Source organism: Pseudophryne corroboree, chromosome 7 (assembly GCF_028390025.1).
Source record: "Pseudophryne corroboree isolate aPseCor3 chromosome 7, aPseCor3.hap2, whole genome shotgun sequence".
NCBI classification, from domain to species: Eukaryota; Metazoa; Chordata; class Amphibia; order Anura; family Myobatrachidae; genus Pseudophryne; species Pseudophryne corroboree.
This window is the reverse complement of record NC_086450.1, coordinates 166,122,525-166,145,726: the sequence shown is the minus strand read 5'-3', so window position 1 is coordinate 166,145,726 and position 23,202 is coordinate 166,122,525. Positions and strand designations below refer to the sequence as shown.

The 23,202-nt window shown below is 45.9% G+C and overlaps 1 protein-coding gene and 1 pseudogene across 1 annotated transcript in view; both read right to left on the bottom strand.

The window, feature by feature from the left end:
• EPC2 (enhancer of polycomb homolog 2) overlaps nt 1-12,629 on the bottom strand; it is a 257,740-nt gene extending 245,111 nt beyond the window's left edge. The window contains exon 1 of the mRNA XM_063933750.1: nt 12,166-12,629. Coding sequence (XP_063789820.1) covers nt 12,166-12,318 — 153 coding nt within the window. The 5' untranslated portion in view covers nt 12,319-12,629. The remainder of the gene's footprint in view (nt 1-12,165) is intronic.
• A 10,075-nt stretch (nt 12,630-22,704) lies between these two features.
• LOC134946869 (5S ribosomal RNA) lies at nt 22,705-22,823 on the bottom strand (annotated as a pseudogene).
• Nucleotides 22,824-23,202: the final 379 nt, after the last annotated feature.

Genomic DNA, 23,202 nt, shown 5'->3' with positions numbered 1-23,202 from the left:
TTTAGTCGGCGAGAACGGGCCATCGCCGACTTAACTGGAGCTGAATTGAATAGCGTCGGGAGCAAACTCCCGGCGCTATTCAACTGTTGCTGAATAGAATTGACCCCAAAGTGAACATTACATTTTTCCAAAGTATTCACCAGCGGAGTCTATGTAAAGTTGCATGCGCTCAAACCACTTGGGGGGTCATTCAAAGTTGATCGTAGCTGTGCTAAATTTAGCACAGCTACGATCAGGCACTCAGACATGTGGGTGGACGCCCAGCACAGGGCTAGTCCGCCCCGCATGTCAGTGTCGGCCCCCCCCACAGACATGCAAAAGCATCGCACAGCGGCGATGCTTTTGCATCTCAGGAGTTACTCCCGGCCAGCGCAGCTCCTGCGACTGACCGGCAGAACCTCTTCGCTGCCCCGGGTCGCAGCGGCTGCGTGTGACGTCACGCAGCCGCCGCGGCCCGCCCCCCCATCGGTCCGGCTACGCCTGGGTTGGCCGGATCGTGCCCCCTAAACAGCGGCTTAACGCCGTAGTCCATCCCCCTCCCGCCCAGCGACCGCCTCAGAGGCGATTGCTAGGCAACGACGGCCTTAGGCCGTCTGGAATGCGCAGGCGCACTGCGGCACCGGTGCATGCGCAGTTCCGACCTGATCGCTGCGATAAACTGCAGCAAGCGATCGGGTCGGAATGACCCCCTTGGTGAAGGAGCTAGACGTGTCCAACTCAGGAATGTCTTCTGCATGCTGGATGAAAGTCTCAACTGCAGCTTCCGGTGATTCAAAATGGATACCACGCATCTTGTGCTTGATTTGTGTGAACACGAGGAAGTCTCAGGAAACCAGTTGTGAAATGTACGGTGGATGACCAAGCTCCTGGATGCATTCATGGGACAGAATATCCACCACTTTCCTGGACTTGTGGGCAGGTGCTTTGTTGTGATGCAGAATGGCACCACGAGCGCGAGTTCATGAACGGTGTCTGGAAATAGCTTCCATCACTTGCAGCAGGCACTGGCTGGCATACCAGTCCCCAATTACTGTGTGCTGCTGCACGAGTGGTACGGTAGCTTCATGACCAGTCTAAGCCACAAAAACAGCCACCAACTGCTTGGGCACACTGCGCTAATCTCAAACTGGGGTCCACTGGGTCGAAACTATAGACCCAGGATTCATCGCCACTGATGATTTCCCAGACAGAGTTTGAGTGACTGCCATCACACCTGGCTAGGACACGGGTTGGCCGCAGTACGCCTCGTCTTCCAGGGACCATCTCTGCGACGATATTCTGAAAACCAAACACAGTGTTTCGGGACAGTGCTTCCTCTCCGAAAGCAGCTTGCAGTCGGTCAACACTGTCCTGCTGTCGCAAACCAATCTTGCAGCTGTAGAAGATCATGGCTCTCCAGTGGCCTCTGTTGAGCTCCATAAAGGGTTTGTGAAGTAAGTGGACATGCTGATTTCTTCAGTGTGCAGTGCTGCTTATATACAGTTCTGTGCCTTGACATTTCACAAGAACTTTAGTCAGAAATTACAGTTCACAACCAGTTAGATTGTGTCTACTCTACCTACTGCACATCCAAGAAATGTATTGCACACCTCTTTTATTGTTTATTCTGCACCCTAATAGTGTTAAATAGAAATGGACTAACAAAAGTAATTGGGGGTCCTCTGATTTGGTTTTCCATCTTTAATATTCTGGAAGCAATTTTAATTGTTATGGCTACTAGGTAGTGCCCGACAGCAGCAACTCAATTATTCAGCATTCGGGCGCGATCATCGCAGATGCCAACATTTTTTTGCTAGCAGCCTTCAGAAATATGTTGTGTCTCATTTGGGCACCCAAATGGAACTATTTGCTTTTACGGGACTACTTTAGGTGGCATTAGTTGCTAAACCCTGTATATCTGGACGCTTAAAAAGCAATGGGTGCCCGATGAGAGCAACAATTGAATTGCCTCCTAAAAGCTCACAAAGGCTGTCTAGAAGTATAATACTATGCCTATTGTATTGCCTTCTTAATATTATGCATACTGTATTGCCTTCTTGGCCTATAGCTTCTTTCTGACTTAATGGGAAAAGGGTTTGCTTTATTCCAGAGGAATTTTGTATCATGCGGTGGGATGTAATGGAGTCTGAGATTGCTGGTCAATCTTGGAAGGAGGAAACACAAGGCAAAATCATCCCTTGTAAGTGATTGATCCTTTACCCAGGAGTATAGCAAGAGGACTCTCCTATCCATTGCAGCTGAATCCATAGAACTTGCTTAAAATAAGAATTTACTTACCGATAATTCTATTTCTCGGAGTCCGTAGTGGATGCTGGGGTTCCTGAAAGGACCATGGGGAATAGTGGCTCCGCAGGAGACAGGGCACAAAAAGTAAAGCTTTACGATCAGGTGGTGTGTACTGGCTCCTCCCCCTATGACCCTCCTCCAAGCCTCAGTTAGGTATTGTGCCCGGACGAGCGTACACAATAAGGAAGGATTTATGAATCCCGGGTAAGACTCATACCAGCCACACCAATCACACCGTACAACCTGTGATCTAAACCCAGTTAACAGTATGATAACAGCGGAGCCTCTGAAAAGATGGCTCACAACAATAATAACCCGATTTTTGTAACTATGTACAAGTAATGCAGATAATCCGCACTTGGGATGGGCGCCCAGCATCCACTACGGACTCCGAGAAATAGAATTATCGGTAAGTAAATTCTTATTTTCTCTATCGTCCTAGTGGATGCTGGGGTTCCTGAAAGGACCATGGGGATTATACCAAAGCTCCCAAACGGGCGAGAGAGTGCGGATGACTCTGCAGCACCGAATGAGAGAACTCCAGGTCCTCCTTAGCCAGGGTATCAAATTTGTAGAATTTTACAAACGTGTTCTCCCCCGACCACGTAGCCGCTCGGCAGAGTTGTAATGCCGAGACCCCTCGGGCAGCCGCCCAAGAAGAACCCACCTTCCTTGTGGAGTGGGCTTTTACCGATTTTGGCTGTGGCAGGCCTGCCACAGAATGTGCAAGCTGAATCGTACTACAAATCCAGCGAGCAATAGTCTGCTTAGACGCAGGAGCGCCCAACTTGTTGGGAGCATATAGTATAAACAGCGAGTCAGATTTCCTGACTCCAGCTGTCCTTGAAATGTATATTTTTAAAGCTCTGACAACGTCCAACAACTTGGAGTCCTCCAAGTCGCTTGTAGCCGCAGGCACTACAATAGGTTGGTTCAGATGAAATGCTGACACCACCTTAGGGAGAAAATGCGGACGAGTCCGCAGTTCTGCCCTGTCCGAATGGAAAATCAGATATGGGCTTTTGTAAGATAAAGCTGCCAGTTCTGACACTCTCCTGGCCGAAGCCAGGGCTAGTAGCATGGTCACTTTCCATGTGAGATATTTCAAATCCACAGTTTTTAGTGGTTCAAACCAATGAGATTTGAGAAAGTCCAAAACAACATTGAGATCCCACGGTGCCACTGGAGGCACCACAGGGGGCTGTATATGCAGCACTCCCTTAACAAAAGTCTGGACTTCAGGAACTGAAGCCAATTCTTTTTGGAAGAAAATCGACAGGGCCGAAATTTGAACCTTAATAGATCCCAATTTGAGACCCATAGACAATCCTGATTGCAGGAAATGTAGGAATCGACCCAGTTGACATTCCTCCGTCGGAGCACTCCGATCCTCGCACCACGCAACATATTTTCGCCAAATGCGGTGATAATGTTGCGCGGTTACTTCCTTCCTTGCTTTAATCAAAGTAGGAATGACTTCTTCCGGCATGCCTTTTTCCTTTAGGATCCGGCGTTCAACCGCCATGCCGTCAAACGCAGCCGCGGTAAGTCTTGAAACAGACAGGGACCCTGCTGAAGCAAGTCCCTTCTCAGAGGTAGAGGCCACGGATCTTCCGTGATCATCTCTTGAAGTTCCGGGTACCAAGTCCTTCTTGGCCAATCCGGAACCACTAGTATCGTTCTTACGCCTCTTTGCCGTATAATTCTCAATACTTTTGGTATGAGAGGCAGAGGAGGAAACACATACACCGACTGGTACACCCAAGGCGTTACCAGCGCGTCCACAGCTATTGCCTGCGGATCTCTTGACCTGGCGCAATACCTGTCCAGTTTTTTGTTGAGGCGAGACGCCATCATGTCCACCATTGGTCTTTCCCAACGGGTTACCAGCATGTGGAAAACTTCTGGATGAAGTCCCCACTCTCCCGGGTGAAGGTCGTGTCTGCTGAGGAAGTCTGCTTCCCAGTTGTCCACTCCCGGGATGAACACTGCTGACAGTGCTATCACATGATTCTCTGCCCAGCGAAGAATCCTTGCAGCTTCTGCCATTGCACTCCTGCTTCTTGTGCCGCCCTGTCTGTTCACATGGGCGACTGCCGTGATGTTGTCCGACTGGATCAACACCGGTTTTCCTTGAAGCAGAGGTTCTGCCTGGCTTAGAGCATTGTAGATTGCTCTTAGTTCCAGAATGTTTATGTGAAGAGACGTTTCCAGGCTCGACCACACGCCCTGGAAGTTTCTTCCTTGTGTGACTGCTCCCCAGCCTCTCAGGCTGGCGTCCGTGGTCACCAGGATCCAATCCTGTATGCCGAATCTGCGGCCCTCCAATAGATGAGCACTCTGCAACCACCACAGAAGAGATACCCTTGTCCTTGGAGACAGGGTTATCCGCTGGTGCATCTGAAGATGCGACCCTGACCATTTGTCCAACAGATCCCTCTGGAAAATTCTTGCGTGGAATCTGCCGAATGGAATTGCTTCGTAAGAAGCCACCATTTTTCCCAGGACTCTTGTGCATTGATGTACAGACACCTTTCCTGGTTTTAGGAGGTTCCTGACAAGCTCGGATAACTCCTTGGCTTTTTCCTCCGGGAGAAAAACCTTTTTCTGAACCGTGTCCAGAATCATCCCTAGGAACAGCAGACGTGTTGTCGGAATTAACTGGGATTTTGGAATATTCAGAATCCACCCGTGCTGTTTTAGCACTTCTTGAGACAGTGCTAATCCCATCTCTAGCTGTTCTCTGGACCTTGCCCTTATTAGGAGATCGTCCAAGTATGGGATAATTAATACGCCTTTTCTTCGAAGAAGAATCATCATCTCGGCCATTACCTTGGTAAAGACCCGAGGTGCCGTGGACAATCCGAACGGCAGCGTCTGAAACTGATAGTGACAGTTCTGTACGACGAACCTGAGGTACCCCTGGTGTGAGGGGTAAATTGGAACGTGGAGATACGCATCCTTGATGTCCAAGGATACCATAAAGTCCCCTTCTTCCAGGTTCGCTATCACTGCTCTGAGTGATTCCATCTTGAACTTGAACTTCTTTATGTACAGGTTCAAGGATTTCAGATTTAGAATAGGTCTTACCGAGCCATCCGGCTTCGGTACCACAAATAGAGTGGAATAATACCCCTTTCCTTGTTGTAAAAGGGGTACCTTGACTATCACCTGCTGAGAGTACAGCTTGTGAATGGCTTCCAAGACCGTCACCCTGTCGGAGGGGGACGTTGGTAAAGCAGACTTCAGGAAACGGCGAGGTGGATCAGTCTCTAGTTCCAACCTGTACCCCTGAGATATTATCTGCAGGATCCAGGGATCTACCTGCGAGTGAGCCCACTGCGCGCTGAAATTCTTGAGACGACCCCCCACCGCCCCCGAGTCCGCTTGAGAAGCCCCAGCGTCATGCTGAGGCTTTTGTAGAAGCGGAGGAGGGCTTCTGTTCCTGGGAAGGAGCTGCCTGTTGCTGTCTCTTCCCCCTTCCTCTGCCTCGTGGCAGATATGAATATCCCTTTGCTCTCTTGTTTTTAAAGGAACGAAAGGGCTGCGGTTGAAAAGTCGGTGTCTTTTTCTGTTGGGGAGTGACTTGAGGTAAAAAGGTGGATTTCCCGGCTGTAGCCGTGGCCACCAAATCCGATAGACCGACACCAAATAACTCCTCCCCTTTATACGGCAAAACTTCCATATGCCGTTTTGAGTCCGCATCGCCTGACCACTGTCGCGTCCATAAACTTCTTCTGGCCGAAATGGACATAGCACTTACCCGTGATGCCAGTGTGCAGATATCCCTCTGTGCATCACGCATATAAAGAAATGCATCCTTTATTTGCTCTAAAGACAGTAAAACATTGTCCCTATCCAGGGTATCAATATTTTCAATCAGGGACTCTGACCAAGCTACCCCAGCACTGCACATCCAGGCTGTCGCTATAGCTGGTCGTAGTATAACACCTGTATGTGTGTATATACTTTTTTGGATATTTTCCATCCTCCTATCTGCTGGATCTTTAAGTGCGGCCGTCTCAGGAGAGGGTAACGCCACTTGTTTTGATAAGCGTGTGAGCGCCTTGTCCACCCTAGGAGGTGTTTCCCAGCGCGCCCTAACCTCTGGCGGGAAAGGGTATAAAGCCAATAACTTCTTTGAAATTAGCATTTTTTTATCGGGGGCAACCCACGCTTCATCACACACCTCATTTAATTCATCTGATTCAGGAAAAACTATAGGTAGTTTTTTCACACCCCACATGATACCCTGTTTTGTGGTACCTGTAGTATCAGCAATATGTAACGCCTCCTTCATTGCCAAAATCATATAACGTGTGGCCCTACTAGAAAATACGGTTGATTCGTCACCGTCGCCACTGGAATCAGTGCCTGTGTCTGGGTCTGTGTCGACCGACTGAGGCAAAGGGCGTTTTACAGCCCCTGACGGTGTTTGAGGCGCCTGGACAGGCACTAATTGATTGTCCGGCCGTCTCATGTCGTCAAACGACTGCTTTAGCGTGTTGACACTATCCCGTAATTCCATAAATAAAGGCATCCATTCTGGTGTCGACCCCCTAGGAGGTGACATCCCCATATTTGGCAATTGCTCCGCCTCCACACCAATATCGTCCTCATACATGTCGACACACACGTACCGACACACAGCAGACACACAGGGAATGCTCTTAACGAAGACAGGACCCCACTAGCCCTTTGGGGAGACAGAGGGAGAGTTTGCCAGCACACACCAAAAGCGCTATATATGACAGGGATAGCCTTATAATAAGTGCTCCCTGTATAGCTGCTTTAATAATATAGTTTTGCCACAATTTTGCCCCCCCTCTCTTGTTTTACCCTGTTTCTGTAGTGCAGTGCAGGGGAGAGCCTGGGAGCCTTCCTGACCAGCGGAGCTGTGTGAGGAAAATGGCGCTGTGTGCTGAGGAGATAGGCCCCGCCCCTTTTTCGGCGGGCTCGTCTCCCGCTCTTTAGTGGATTCTGGCAGGGGTTAAATATCTCCATATAGCCCCCGGAGGCTATATGTGAGGTATTTTTAGCCAAAAAAGGTTTTCATTTGCCTCCCAGGGCGCCCCCCTCCCAGCGCCCTGCACCCTCAGTGACTGCCGTGTGAAGTGTGCTGAGAGGAAAATGGCGCACAGCTGCAGTGCTGTGCGCTACCTTAAGAAGACTGAGGAGTCTTCTGCCGCCGATTCTGGACCTCTTCTCGTTTCAGCATCTGCAAGGGGGCCGGCGGCGAGGCTCCGGTGACCATCCAGGCTGTACCTGTGATCGTCCCTCTGGAGCTAATGTCCAGTAGCCAAGAAGCCAATCCATCCTGCACGCAGGTGAGTTCACTTCTTCTCCCCTAAGTCCCTCGTTGCAGTGATCCTGTTGCCAGCAGGACTCACTGTAAAATAAAAAACCTAAGCTAAACTTTTCTAAGCAGCTCTTTAGGAGAGCCACCTAGATTGCACCCTTCTCGGCCGGGCACAAAAATCTAACTGAGGCTTGGAGGAAGGTCATAGGGGGAGGAGCCAGTACACACCACCTGATCGTAAAGCTTTACTTTTTGTGCCCTGTCTCCTGCGGAGCCACTATTCCCCATGGTCCTTTCAGGAACCCCAGCATCCACTAGGACGATAGAGAAAAATCAATGGTGGTGGAAGAAGCCTCACAGAGAAATGATATACCTCTTGCAAGATTTGTATCCTACTCCTCTTGGTATCACTGTGGCTATCATTATTACCAGTTATTTATATAGCGCACACATATTCCGCAGCGCTTGCCAGAGAATATTTGGCCATTCACATCAGTTCCTGCCCCAGTGGAGCTTACAATCTATATTCCTTACCACATGTACATGCACACACATTCACGCTAGGGTTAATTTTTGTTAGGATCCAATTAATCTACCAGTATATTTTTGGATTGTGGGAGAAAACCAAAGTACCCAGAGGAAACCCACGCAAGTACGGGGAGAATATACAAACTCCACGGAGTTGGGCCATGGTGGAAATCTAACCCATGACCTCAGTGCTGTGAGAAAGTAATGCTAACCATGACACCATCCGTACTGCCCTATCATCAACGTGGTTACTGATGAAATATGATGCTTTTCAAAAGAGCGTTCCATCTTTCTATCAATGGAGTCCAAAAGAGTACCCCAATCTTAAAGAGGAATGGTCATTCGGGCAGACATGCGACCAATGTCTGCATCGACCTTAGTGACCAAATTCCATTTTTGCACCTCATCACTAATGGCTACATGCATTCCATTCTTTTAAAATCATTCTCCCGCTTTTCCAGCTGTGTCCACTCCTTATATATTATATCCTTTAACAGCAAATGAACTGGGAAGACCTCACTTTTACAAAATAAATTCTGAGCCATCATGAATGTTTCAGCCGCATTTATTCCTAGGTACCAGTAAATAAGCTTCATCAACATTTCCACATTATCCAGAACAAACATCCTAGCGGTTTCTTTAATTTACCCATATTAATTCCTAGAGTAGTCTTCTAAAATCATTGACGAATCCTTTACTGATCAGGAAATCCCATTTTGAATAGAGGAGAAAAGTAAAGACAAAATTGAAATATGCCCTAGTCCAGGCCTGGCCAACCTGTGGCTCTCCAGCTGTTGTAAAACTACAAGTCCCATCATGCTTTGCCACAGTTTTGCTATTAGGGAATGCTAAAACTGTGGCAGGGCATGCTGGGATATGTAGTTTCAGAACAGCTGGAGAGCCACAGGTTGGCCAGGCCTGCCCTAGTCACTGATCAGCACCCTGTTCCCAGAATGAACACTAATAAAGACCTCTGTATTAAACATTGTGCAGATATAAGACTGAGTAAGTGTGGCCAGATGTGGTATATTTTGTCAACATTCATCACAGTGGTATACTGGAGACTAGCTTGGCATACCAGACTGCTCCAGCGGTGACGGCATGATGACTTCTGGTGGATCCTGTGTGGCTTGGGATCCGGTCTCTAGGTCAACAGTAACTAAGTCGACCACTATTGGTCGACAGTAACTATGTCGACAGGGTCTCTTAGTCGACATGAGTTTTTCACAAATTTTTCTTTTTTGAACCTTTACATACTTAACGATCCACGTGGACTACAATTGGGAACGGTAACCTGTGCCGAGCACAGCTAGGCACCTTGCCCGAAGCATGGCGAACCATGCGAGAGAACACGGTGCACTAAATGGGGTTACTGGTCACTCTACGAAGAAAACAACACACACAAAAAAAAACACATTAAAAACTCATATCGCCCTTTTGACGTAGACCCTGTCGACCGAGAGACCCTGTCGACCAATAGTGGCCAACCTAGACACTGTCGACCTAGTTACTATCTACCTTCTATACCACACCCGTGTGCCTTCTGGTGCTTAGTATTGCTAATCCTACTTCACCATAAAGTGCCTAACCTTAACCCTCCGCTGCTAAAGCATAACTCGGTCAAAATTTCAACAATGTTGACATTGTAACTGTTAACATTACTACTACATCTCATGTGGCATATCATTCTTCCATGCTATTTAGGATGGAAGAGTGAACTTTTCATCTGTATTATAAGATACTAGTATTCAAAAGAAGGAAATATTTTTAGATCTTCTCAGGATAAACCTGCTAGCCTCCTGCTGCATTACAAAAATAGCCTTTAAACTTATACAAAAAGAAATGTCTCTAATGGCAGCATTACATCTGAATAAAAGAAATGCAGTTTCTAGATGATAGACATGCTAACTGTATAGATGTACAGTGTTTCAATTATTATAGTTTTATTTTACAAGTGACTTATTTGTTTTATTAAATGCATAACATATAATATCAGCAAGCACTGCCTTGTTTTCATTTTGACAGTATACACAGTATGTTATGCATACATATTATACTGCAAATAAAACATTACAACATAATTTGGGAATGGATAGTAAAACTAATCCGAATGCAAAGAATATATTTAATTTGGGAAACAAAAAAAAACAAAAAAAAGTAGTGCAGAAGTCCACTTACAAGTTCCTAACACAATGGAAACAACATGTGTAAAATGTGGTTTCACTTCCTAGGATAAAAAGTCAACATTTATTATCTATGAATCAGAACTGGGATTACAACAAAGTACAATCAAATACACTAGTTCTGCAGCAACCAAGGTATGCTGCAGAACTTCCCATATAATTTGAACAAATTAAGATTTACAATGTAAGCAGTAGAGTATAAGAGCAAATACAACCATGTAAACAGCACTTTCTAAGCAATGCGGTATTATTTATGCCTTTACATATAAATTATGTAAAACACTTGAAACCAAGAAAACAAAATCTGAGCATATTCCAGTGAAGATTGACAGCACACACAACGTGACAATCACGAGTATGTAGCACTGTATGCCGAACCAGACAGTCACACGGTGAACTGCGATCTACAATGATCTGGTTCTAAAAAAAAAAAAAAAAAAAAAAAAACACCCTACTAAAAAAAAAAAAAAAACAACACACACAAACACGAGGAAACGTCATGCTTCAACCAATCAGTGGAGTGATAACAGTGACAGTAACAATCACTCCGCCAATGGCGGCAGGGCGAGGTGGAGCTTCCATTCATTCATCAATCCTACGGCAACTTACTACAGCAGTGCCCGCGCTGTCACTGTGGCATCATCGTGCAGCCTTCACACGTACGTCACTCCACTTCACGGGGACACTGACAGCGCTACTCCGCATACACTACATCACTCTCCTACTCCTGGGTCACTGACAGCGGTACACGCGAGATCCCAGCAACCACCCGCACCACAGCTCCGGGGACACTGACAGCGGTACACGCGAGATGCCAGCAACCACCCGCACACCGCAGCACAGCTCCGGGGACACTGACAGCGCTACACGTGATGGCTAATTTACACATCTCTGGACACCCTGCGTATTCCTGCCCAGCACGTGAGATCACAGTACACAACAAAAGTGGCGAGCAATAGGGACACCAATACTATCAGCCAGCACTGATAAACCCATGTTACTAGATTATTATCGTATTTATTAGAATCATACACACACTGCTTATACTTAGGAGCGGCACGTTAGATGTACTATGTTAGGCTGCTGCAGAACCCTTGTGGCACAATATAAATAAACAATAATACAAAATATTATTAATTATCGCATGTGATAAACTTATGACCATAGAGATCATACATGTGTCCTTGTGCATGTAAGACACAGCATGACACGCCACTGTTTACTTTACAATAGTTACAGCACTGCTAATCTCATAATAGCAATGTAAACAAATCTACACAAAAAGCACGGTCCTTATGGTAAATACACAGAATCTACTACTACAGTGCTTATCACAAAGGTCCACAATTATATCTCAAACAATATAAACAAGCATCATTTATATAATAAATATATACCACCATTCCTGTATCCACTGGATCTCTTAGCAGATAATTAAATAAAAACCAAAATCAATAAACAACCGCTGTGTTTCACATACTGCTGGTCTTATACCTATAAACACATGTCATAAGTGTAACGTGTATATACATTTATTGCACGGTGAAGCTGTAGACAGAGGCCCGAGCTGCTGTAGCATGCCTGTAAACATCGCAGCAGCAGTTCATAGCCTCACAGTTGTTATTAAACCTGCCGGGCTGCACTACGCACACTTCCTATTCACATCGCGGGTTACGCTCACGTCGAGCTCTACACACACTGTGACGTAGTGTTCGGACGCCACAACATGGCGGCTCCCGCCAACTACGCCAGCCAGAGCCTTTCAACTCCCCTGCGTGACGTAACCAGGCAGCACAGAGCGCGCTGTACGCAGCCCGGCCGGCGTAAGAGTGTTCCTGAATAGCAGATGTCTGACAAAAGATTACCTACCGATTCCTCCTCCTTCTCCATCCCCGTGGGCATCTGCGGCACGGCCCGGTTAATGGACACGCAGTCGTTGAGGTCGGGCATGTCCGTGCCCCGGTAGATGGGCAGCGGCTTGGCAGCATCCAGTGCCCGCGCTCGGAACGACAGTTTGCTCATTGTCACCACAGCCGGGGGAGGGGGGGGGCCGAGGGATAAAAAAAAAAAAAAAACACTTAAAACCGACGGTCAGAAGGACCCCCCCAAGCCACTCACTCTCTCCCCCCGCCGATTCATGGGGCCCCCGTGACACGGTGAGGGGCAGAAAGCGACGCTCCAGGCGCTGGTTCGTCGTGCCTAGATCCGGGTTTTGTTGGCTCGATCCGCTCCCTGCGCCATGGCAAACATGGCGGACATTACCAAGGCGGCGAGCGATCCCAGCAGCCCCCGCGAGCAGCGGCACAGGGCGGGTGCGCGCGCAGCAGGAGGCACGGGGGCGCGCGACGGGGACGAGGCTGCTGCGACGGGGGCGCGCTCTATGATCACAGTATCAATCATAACACGCTCCTAGTTGTTTATGTAATGTGTAATATTCTTATATATGTGGTTCATATTGTCTTTCATTTCTTCAGTAAAGAAATTAAGCGCTTTTATTTTGTAATCAGTATTTTTTTCTTTCATTCTGCCTATGGGGGGAGGTATCCAATTGGCTGCAATATCACGGTATTCTGATAAGTTATCACTGCTAACAGGATACCGGCAATAAGTTTATCGTCGAAAAGTATCCATAGGGCTTATCGCAGATTTCTCTTCACCAGCTCAGAGCTGATGATAATTAGTGCAAAATCCCTATTTTGAGCTAAAAATTTGGGGATTTGGTTCAGAACCCCTGGGACACCCCCTGAATGATTAATTAGGCACCTAGAAGTTTTTAATTATTTTTAATTGGTCAATAATGACATGTCAGTTTTGGGGTCAAAAAATACAAAGTGATGGAAATTGGGGTACAATGTGTGGAACAGATATATTGGGGTGCTTTAGCAGTGGGACAAGTGTTTTTAGAAATGCAGGTGGGAGTAATTGGTCCATTTCCACTTTTTTTTTAAAAGTCCCTTAAAATTACCCAAATATATACTTCTAACCGTTTTTATGTACCCCAACTTTAATGACATCAGTTATTTTGCTAAAAACAAAAATAGCTTTCTATAATTATTTTCAATTTTCTTTAAGAAATGCATATAACAGTCATTTGACCTAATTTAATTACACCAAATAGTTTTTTTTATGGCCACTAATAGACTTCTATAATGTTTTCTGATATTAGTTTGGCTTTTTGGGGGATACAAGCAGATTTCCCCATTTTCTCCTGTACTTATCACTGCTTTTGAAATAGGATAGGTACGAAAAACGGGAGCGCACAGGGTGCGATAAGCAGATTTTTTGCACGATAGGTGCAATAACATTAGCCACGATTGCAAATCACATTATAACGGCTAATTGGATACCCCCTATATACATAGAGGATAAAGCATGAGTGCCGAATTAACATTTAGGGGGAGGGGGTCCCCTACCCATATGATAAAATATGCTGGTAAAGGTATTAAAAAGTATAGGGGCCCATTTATCAACGAGTGATAAAATTCGTTACATATGATAAATCGTGCTCCAGCCATCCAGCTCCCAACTGTCATTTTTCAAACACATGATAGGAGCTGACTGGCTGGAGAACCATTTATCATAGGCAATCCCAGTTCACATTATGCCACACAGAAACCCCAGTTCACATATGCAAGAGTGCTCCTACTCTGGGGATGTAGCTATATAGGGGCCCCAGGGTGACCCCCAGCTGCCTTGTTGTTTATCCAACCCTGGAAAGCACACAGACACATGCACATACTCACACATATAGACATTTTTATGTGTGCATCTGTGACACCCCTAGTGGAGGGTGATGCATGTACTGTAAATCCTACATTTTTCTTTTCAGTGCATGGAAGAGGAACAGAGAACCCCAAAATCCTAGATATAAGGCAGGCACCAAGAAATAAAGTGACATTTAGATTTATTAAGCTGATACACTAGGTCACTGTAGATCTGTCTAAATGTGAAAGGATCAGCAACAGGGTCATTCCATGTGTCTCGTGTTACATTTCATGTTCATTTTTAGAAGTTTAAATGCACCACTCACAAAAATGAAGCTGAAATTCAACATCTTAAAAATAGGACAATATTATATGGAGTAGGTAGTCATAATTAATGCTTAGAAGCAGAAAAAAATGTACACTCACAGTAGTTAAATTTTATTGTTTATATGCGTGACTCATGTTACGATAGAATGGACATAGAAACTGAGGGGACTTACTGTATATATGAAACCTGCTCTCCTAATTATTTTCCTAATCATTCATAGGGGACACTGGGATTCAGATAACGTAGGGGTCCTTGGAGCCGGTGCACTTTAACAATTTATAGGAGTCTGTATGGCAACTCCCCTCTATGCCCCTCCCCGTAGCTCAGTTTAAAAAAAAAGTGTCCTCAGAGTCAGACACTTCTCTGGAGGGCTCCAGAGGTTTGTTTTTTTGTTTTATGCTATTTTATTAATTTCAGGCAGGCAGTTGGCCTCTGCATGCTTGCTACGTGAGAGGCTACCGGGGGGGGGGCGGACCCGTTCCCACCTCTTGAGGTCGGCGCTTGGGTCTCTGGCTGCGGGGACCTAGTGTCCCTTGGTGCCTCGACACAGCTGCATGCAGCTGCGGTTTTGAGTCCCTTTTGAGTCGGCCAGCCGGCTGAAAACTACACGGGTGAGTATAACCCAGGAGATCTGTTAGCAGGGACCCTGGGGGGGTATATAGGTGGCCATTACATGCACTAATAAGTGTAAAAAGATTGGTGCTGAAGGCCTTGTTGATGGGATTCAGCACATTAACCATGTCAAATGAAATGCTGGGTAACTTACAGAACAGTGTGTTTGCAGACAGAATGTGCCACACACCGCTATGGTGTGCTGCCAGCTACCAGCATCCGCTCTCCACATGGGCAGCAGTGGCTGGTGCAAGTGGAGAGGTGGACGCATGTTACATGCCGCCAGGAAGAAGAGTGAGGGCTAGTGCTGATGGGCGGCTCCTGACATCCCCCCAACTTGCCCAGTGTTCTAGTTCTGAGCACCATTGTGGGAGCTTCGCTGGGGGGCTCCTTCCCACACACGTGGGAGTGTCTTGCACCCCCGCCACCTCGGCATTCCTGTTGTGACGATGCTCGCGGGGACACCATTGCGGGACCTTGCACAGGGCTCCTTCCTGCTTCTCCACACAGGCTGGTCTCCCCCCCCTTCCCCCTCCCCCTCTGCGGCGTCGGGTGATGCAAGTTCAATTAGACAATCCCACGGCTGTGGCCTATATCAATCAGCAGGGTGGTACAGCAGAGGGGCTATGAAAGAAGTATCCAGGATCCTTCAGTGGGCAGAGCAGTATGCCCTGATGTAGACAATTGGGAGGTGGACTCCCCCAGCAGACAGGATCTCCACCCAGGTGAATGGTCTCTTCAACCCCAGGTATTCAAATAACTGGTTGCTCGTGGGGAGGCCTCAAATAGTCCTTTTGGCATCTCGACGCAAAAAGAAGCTCCCTCGTTACTACTCCAAGACGTGGGATCCCGAGGTGATGTCGGTGGATGCACTATCCCCTCCGTGGCTATTTCCCAGGGTTTACCTTTTCCCACTATATCATCAGCTTTGACTTCTCAGGCGGATGAAGAGAGTGAATGCACTCACCATTCTCATCGCCCCAGTTTGGCCTCACAGGGCGGGGTACACAGACCTCCAGTCCCTTCTGGCGGATGAGCTTTGGCTGTTACCTCTCAGAGAGTTTCTGCTTCAATAGGGTCCTTTTGATTTATCAGGACTATCCGTGGCTATGGTTGACGGCTGGGCTGTTAAAACATTATTAAGGAATCTGTAAGGCATGTATTGTCTGGGGCGACGGACGTCGGCTTCCGGTCATGTCTTTTGGCGGGGTCGTCTTTTCCGCTTCCTTCAGACGGGTTTGGAGTCGCAGGTTTGCGTTTGGGCTCACTAAAGGTACAGAACTCGGCTTTTTGAATATGTTTCAATATGTTTGCATAGACGCTGGGCTTCAATTCTGGATGTCTAGACATTTTTGTAGGGAATTTTGTGGTTACAGCCTCCGTTGGTTCCGCCTAATGCCCCTTCGGATCTGAATTTGTATTGGAGTTCCTTCAGTTCTCTCTGTTCAAACCCCTGGAAACTCACAGCTTTCTTAACTGAGCTACGGGGAGGGGCATAGAGGAGAGGAGCCATACACACTTATATCAATTCTTAAAGTGCACCGGCTCCAAGGACCCCATCTATACCCCTATGTCATCTGAATCCCAGTGTTCACTATGGATTCCAAGAAAAAGGATTTACCTGGTAAGTACCAAAATCCCATTTTTACAATATGATTGTTATACTTTACACTTATAAGGGAATGCGTTCAGCATCCCAGCTGTCTGTATGCCGGCGGTCATGTGATGTCATGTGACTGGCGCCAGAATCCCAGCACTACTCATTACACCGGTGCTGGATCACCATCAGCCGACGTCCTGGGCGAATATCGGGATGGGGGCTATGGCCCGGTGGGGGGGATTTAGGGTAAGGCAAAAATACCCCCTTCATTGTCGGGATACAGCGGTAGGTCATGTAACCGCAGACAACCGGGATATAGTATGTCTTCCCTTATTACAGGGGTCAGGGAACTTTTTTTACCTTTTACCCCAAATATATTTAGATACGCCGACGTTACCCCCTTGATTTGAAAGGAATGAAATCATATATTATTGTGCATATATACTGGTTATCACTGTTTATATGGCATTTCTGAAATACTGTGTGTGTGTATATGTGTGTGTATATATATATATATATATATATATATATATATATAGTAGAAGTAGAGACTGCGGCACTCGTGTTAAATTTTGAAAAAGATGCTGTTTTACTGGATCATATTCAGTATAAAGATGCCCAACATGGCCGACGTTTCGGTGCAACACACACCGTTTTCAAGGCAGGCATTAACATGAAACAAATAGACAAAAACATATATATAATTTTTGATTAAAAAAAATTATTTTCTTTTTTCGCCAATTTTTTCCCGGCAACGAATGGGTTAATTAACACTTTCTTCCCAAAACACCAGAATGAATGTAAGAAAGATGGATGAGGGGAGAAGACACGACTTTTAGGAGACATATGGTCACATCCTCACCTCAGTAATGTCAGTGGGTATTTCCCACTGTTATGTGGGCTACTGTCTGATCCTGCGGAACTCCGTCGGCGGTCAGCCACAGAACATTTCAAGTTCTGTGTGTGGGTTGGCAGGCCACGGGCAGGAGGACAGGACACTGCAGGACGGGTGGGCGTGAGGTAGCGCGGTGTGATGTCAGCACGTCACACCGCGGCCATGAACACAGCACAGGGTGGCCAGGAGCACAGTGCAGGGCAGGCAGGAGGGAGCGCGGTGTGACGTCAGCACGTCACATCGCGAGCTGGACGGGGCTGTGTCTCGGCAGCGCGATCTCCATTACCCTCAGGAATTTCATTTTTACCCCATTTGGGGTAATTTACCCCTGTTCACTGTCCACGGCCTTATTAGACCTTAAACTTATGATTAACACACAAACATAAAACTGATTGTTAACTAAACTAGACTTAAAATCAATGTTGCCATGTGATTCATGTTACATACGAATGTGACTCGTTACATTTCTGTGCCTAGTTAAAGGGCTCTGATAAAAATTATGGAAATGTGTAGAATACTCATGAATTAATCAATGTACAGTAAGCCTGTTTATTTTTATGATTAACTGTGAAGATGTCTAAAATATTCCATCTGGTGATGATGGCAATATAAAATACTTTTATTAAATACGTGGAAAATAGCTGTTTTTGTATCCACTCCAGCAGCTTCCGTATATGTTTAATGTTTACACACAGGGCAAAATGGATATATGATAAATATATATCGATTTTCATTCATCACACAATATACTACGATCTTCTAGCAACATAAATATACTAAAATGTAAACGGTTATGTGAAATTAAATTTTCATGTATTGTTTCCTATATTTCAATGAATGACCCAACAGGTGTAATATAAAATGAGCTTTCAATTACCGCAAGCAATATGAATATCAATTATCATAATACTTTCAACTGTTGCCATTGATATAGGCAACACTATCGGGCCCTTCTTAAGTCAAACTATGCAATCTCAACAACACTTTAAAGCATTATTAAATGACCTCAATACTGTTATACTTCACAGAACTTCTGGTACTTCAGTAAATTGTCACGTGACCAAAGGCCTAACATTAATATACACTGTGGCTGTAATACACAAAGGTGGATATATGTGTAATCACATAAAATACAGTACATGAGAGTGTAATAATTCAACTGCTTTCACAAAATATCATAAATAACCTTTACAGACAATGGGGGAGATTCAAATGTTTGAAAAGTCGGTTGGGTGTCTGTTTTTTCTGTCTATTAGATAGGAAAAAACAGACTCCCAACTGACTTTTCAAACATTTAAATCTCACCCAATATTACAATGTGAGGCAAATAGTATACACAGTAAATCTGCAAGTGCAGTAAGGATAGCTTAACCTTTGCAGGATAAGTTCGGGTATAGAACAGGTCAACCTCAGAATCCTTGCTGGCTAGCTCTTACGTCGGTGCACATACAGTGAGGGGTAGCAGGTAACTGTAGGTTAGAAGGCTCAGTATTGTCTGAGTGTCTCTGTAAGTAGTCACACTGACTGTACAGTCCCATAACTCCCAGTTAAGATGCTGTCCCAGGTATGATACAACTCTACAGGGTGTCAGGACTGCTGACACGTAACTTAGCACAGTCTTGTAGGAATAAGGTACAATGACACTGGGGGTCATTCAGACCTGATCGCTCGCTAGCTATTTTTTGCAGTGCTGCGATCAGATAGTCGCCGCCTACAGGGGAGTGTACTTTAGCTTTGCAAGTGTGTGATCGCTTGTGCAGCCGAGCACTAGTTTCTGAGTAGCTCAGAACTTACTCAGCCGTTGCGATCACTTCAGCCTGTTCTGGCCCGGAATTGACGTCAGGCACCCGCCCTGCAAACGCTTGGACACGCCTGCGTTTTTCCTACCACTCCCAGAAAACGGTCAGTTGACACCCAGAAACGCCTTCTTCCTGTCAATCACCTTGCGATCGGCTGTGCAAATGGATTCTTCGTACAATCCATCGCCCAGTTCTGCCCTGACTGCAGCGCAGCGAAAAATCCTAGCGTGCGATCAGTTCTGAATGACCCCCACTGTCCCTTTGTCAATGCTTCCACGCTGCAACAGGTTAGAATGCACTCTAGGCACACTGTGGTTAATGCATGGGTCTGTAATCACTGCACACTATGAAGCTCAGTGGGAATTAGGACCAAACTGATTGTAGGCAATGAGGGTTTGATAAATGTCTCTGTAATCTAGTACACAGTCTCTTAGACCTAGCCTGTACAGTTGTACTGTATATCTGAGTGGGTTAAGCTGTATCATTGACTGCAAGCTTAGTGTATATTTGTGTCGGGTAGCAGCCAAGTTGGATACACATGTCAGTTGGATACACAGACATGTTCCACATTGTCTAGGTGTCTCCGTGAAGCAGCACTCCAATCTGCTGCCTACAGCCATCTCCAGGTTCTCAGTATCTGTGTCTGCAGCACCCACTTGCCTTCTATTCTCTGCCACCATGTCTCTCTTGGCCCTCTGCAGTACAATCCTGCTCAGCAGCAGCCACGGCTCTCTACATAGCAGTGTGGCATTTCTTCTAGCAGGGGCTCTCCTGGCTCTCAACAGCAGGACTTCTCTACTCACAGCAGCCACACTGTCACCAAATGTGCCCTGCTCAGAATCTCTAACACACCCAGGCTTTCTAAACTCCGCCCTAAACCTCTGTGTTTTCCTATCTTGGGTTTTCAAGGGATGCCTGCAGGATGTTAGAAAGATCCTAACCCCTGGCCATTAACCCCACAGAGGGTTAACCCCCTGGAGGGTATCACATATTACCTCCCCTTGAGTGTGCATATACAGTATATATACGCCATGGAGGTTTGCACCACAACACACAGATATAAATCAATGTCTTTCCTGAAATATTTTACTCATACTTCCCGAGAGAGGAAATGCAGATGACCCTTTCTGGGGCGGTCTGCGATCTTCAAGTCAATAGGCCACACCCTCATCATGAAATAATGCCCTTGAATTGTGTGTCTGCACAGTGTCATATTGGTCTGAAATTACACTGTTCTTAGAGAATCACATCATATTGGCCCTGTCTCCTTCTTCAGACCCACGATTTCTGGAACTATCTCCCTATCCTATTAACTTTACTAGGAAGTGGGCACTATGCAGGAGATTTACACACTCTTCCGAAAGTACATGGGACTACCTGAAAAATCGTATATCTTCCGGACCTTCCAGGCGAGTGTTATGAACCACAGGTAGTGGTTCATTCCTATTTTATGTTTATAAGTTGTCTTGCAGGCCAGGATTTCCCGTTGCTCTGTTTAAGAATACTCTTGTTTGCTGCCGGTGGTGAGTCTGTGTAATTGCAGCTTGTTCCCATGTGGTCAGCCTCACCTGGCTGCTAATTGCATCTTGTCAGTTTGGAGTCATGCAACAGGGCATCTGCATGACATAATTAATTAGGCCTCTCTGTTATATGCTGGCTGAGTGCAATTCACAGACGCTGGTGATATTTCTAGGTTTCCAGTCTTCCAGAGTGCTTGGGTTCTGAGCTTGTTCCTGCCAGTTCCTGAGCTCCTGTCTAGCAGTGTCTGTCTAGCTGCTCCATGTGTCGATTCCTGTGTCTGATCCCGTGTCCTGCCATGAAGCATTCCTGTCCAGAAGTCCTGCGGATTTGCCTATGCCTGGTCGAGTTTCTGGCTTCTTGGTGTCCACCGGTCTGTCGTTTGGGATTCTGCCTGTCCTCCAGTTCTGAGAGTCTGTGTCAGCAGCATTGGGGGTTCCTGTCCGTTTGCCAGTATTGGTACCGGTTCCGTGAGTAGCGGCTTTGCCGCGTCCGTCGGCCTAGGCCGCTGTATTCCTTGGTTGTATCTGTCACTGGTGTTTTGCAGAGGGTTCTGCTTATGCTGTCACCGCCGGTACACAAAAGTATTGTGTCGGCGTGTGGTCAGCATTTCCTTTGTTGTTCTTTTCCTTTGGCGGCAAGCCGCACATACATTTAGTTTTAGCCTAGTTAGTAGCCCCTGGCTTTGGTTGTTTCAGTTAGAGGGCCCCTTGTTATTACCCTGTCTCAGTTCACTCTTTGTCTCTCCTTAAGACCTGAGGGGGCATCGGAGTTGGGCAGACTTAATCCGCCCTTCAAACGCGGCTGCCATGGGCCCAAGAAACCATAGTCTCGCAAGAGTGAATTGACAGCACGGGTAAAGCAACGGAGGTAGGGTGCCAGGGGCTATTCCCATTCCGTTTCCCTTTCCCAGCATTACGTCCTGGTGCTCTGGACTCTCTTTATAACATCTCCCTTGTTCTGAGCACCAGGAACCTAACATTATCACCAGCGTCTGTGAATTGCACTCAGCCAGCATATAACAGAGAGGCCTAATTAATTATGTCATGCAGCTGCCCTGTTGCATGACTCCAAACTGACCAGATGCAATTAGCAGAAAAGGATTGATTTGTTGCCGCACAGGACTACAATTAATCTTTTTGTAAAGGGCTCTTTATCAAATTTGTCCCCAGTGCATTTGCATGAGAGATGCCTGTAAACGGTATTCAAGGAGTTATTGTTGTTGGTGGTGCACCCAGAGTCAGAAGTACATAGTAATGTTTGAAGAGGGAAAGAGAGACTCTGTGTTGGGGCACGCTTAAATAAAACTTAACTTTTAATTAGAATAAGGTAAGAATGTAGTACATTGACAGATATACATATACATACATGTATCAGGTTCTAAAAGAGGAGGTAAAGAGGGAATCTAGACATCTCTCTACTATTATCATAGGAATCTGAAGGTAGATTCTGAAGGAATATAGAGATTAAAGATTACAAATAAGAATAAATATTCTCAAGTGATATAATAAATGAGGTGACAGTGACACCTAAGATGAAAATATCAAAGATTGGTTTCCACATAAAGAAGAAAAAAGATTTCAAATATGAATCACAATGGCATTTAATATGACAGCAAATTTCTTTGTAGACTAAAAGTATAGGTCCGTTGACCAATGCCAATTGTGATAAATATATCCTGGTATCCTAATGAGAGGTAAATTGCTAATTCTAAGTTACTGATCAATATATGGAGAAAAAAGCAAATTGTGTGCAATTCTGAGGTCAGATGTGCAATAGAGTCAATAATTTCTCCAACACTTTAGTTTTGCATACATCGATAGGGATATAATGATATTGACAGGTGATTAACAAGTCTAAGATCAGACAATTAGGAAAGGAAAAAAGGTATGAAATCAGTAGGGTCAAAGGTTGCTCCAACACTTCTGCTTTTCACATAGGGATAAAGATATCTATTACTGCACCTGAGATTCCCTAGTAGTCTCCTATCTAGGTACTGATCAGGCTCCTCACTGCTTAGCTTCCAAGATCAGGCGAGATTGGGCGTAGCCAGAGAGATATGGCAGTAATATCACATAGATTGTGAATGAGAGAGTGTGTGGTTATTGGCACATACCAAAGGAGTACTTCTTCTGTCCATTAAAATGCACAGTCTAACAGTTATTATTGTATTGCCGGGAATTTAAATGACTGGCATTTTGGATGAGTGAGTACTGAATAAGTGAGGTATAGGAAACAATTAAGTGCAGGGCCCACCCCCTACTTTCGCCGTACAACAGATAGTGGATGAGAGAGGTGGGTTACCTGGACCTGTAGAAAATAAGTGTGGAATTACACAGGTATCTTAAAGTTTTCCTTTTAAAATCAGAAAGTACCAAGATAAGGATCCTGTAATCATATGTGATCTTAAGACAAGGTGTTTTGGTTGAAGCAACTTGGGTGTGGTTCAA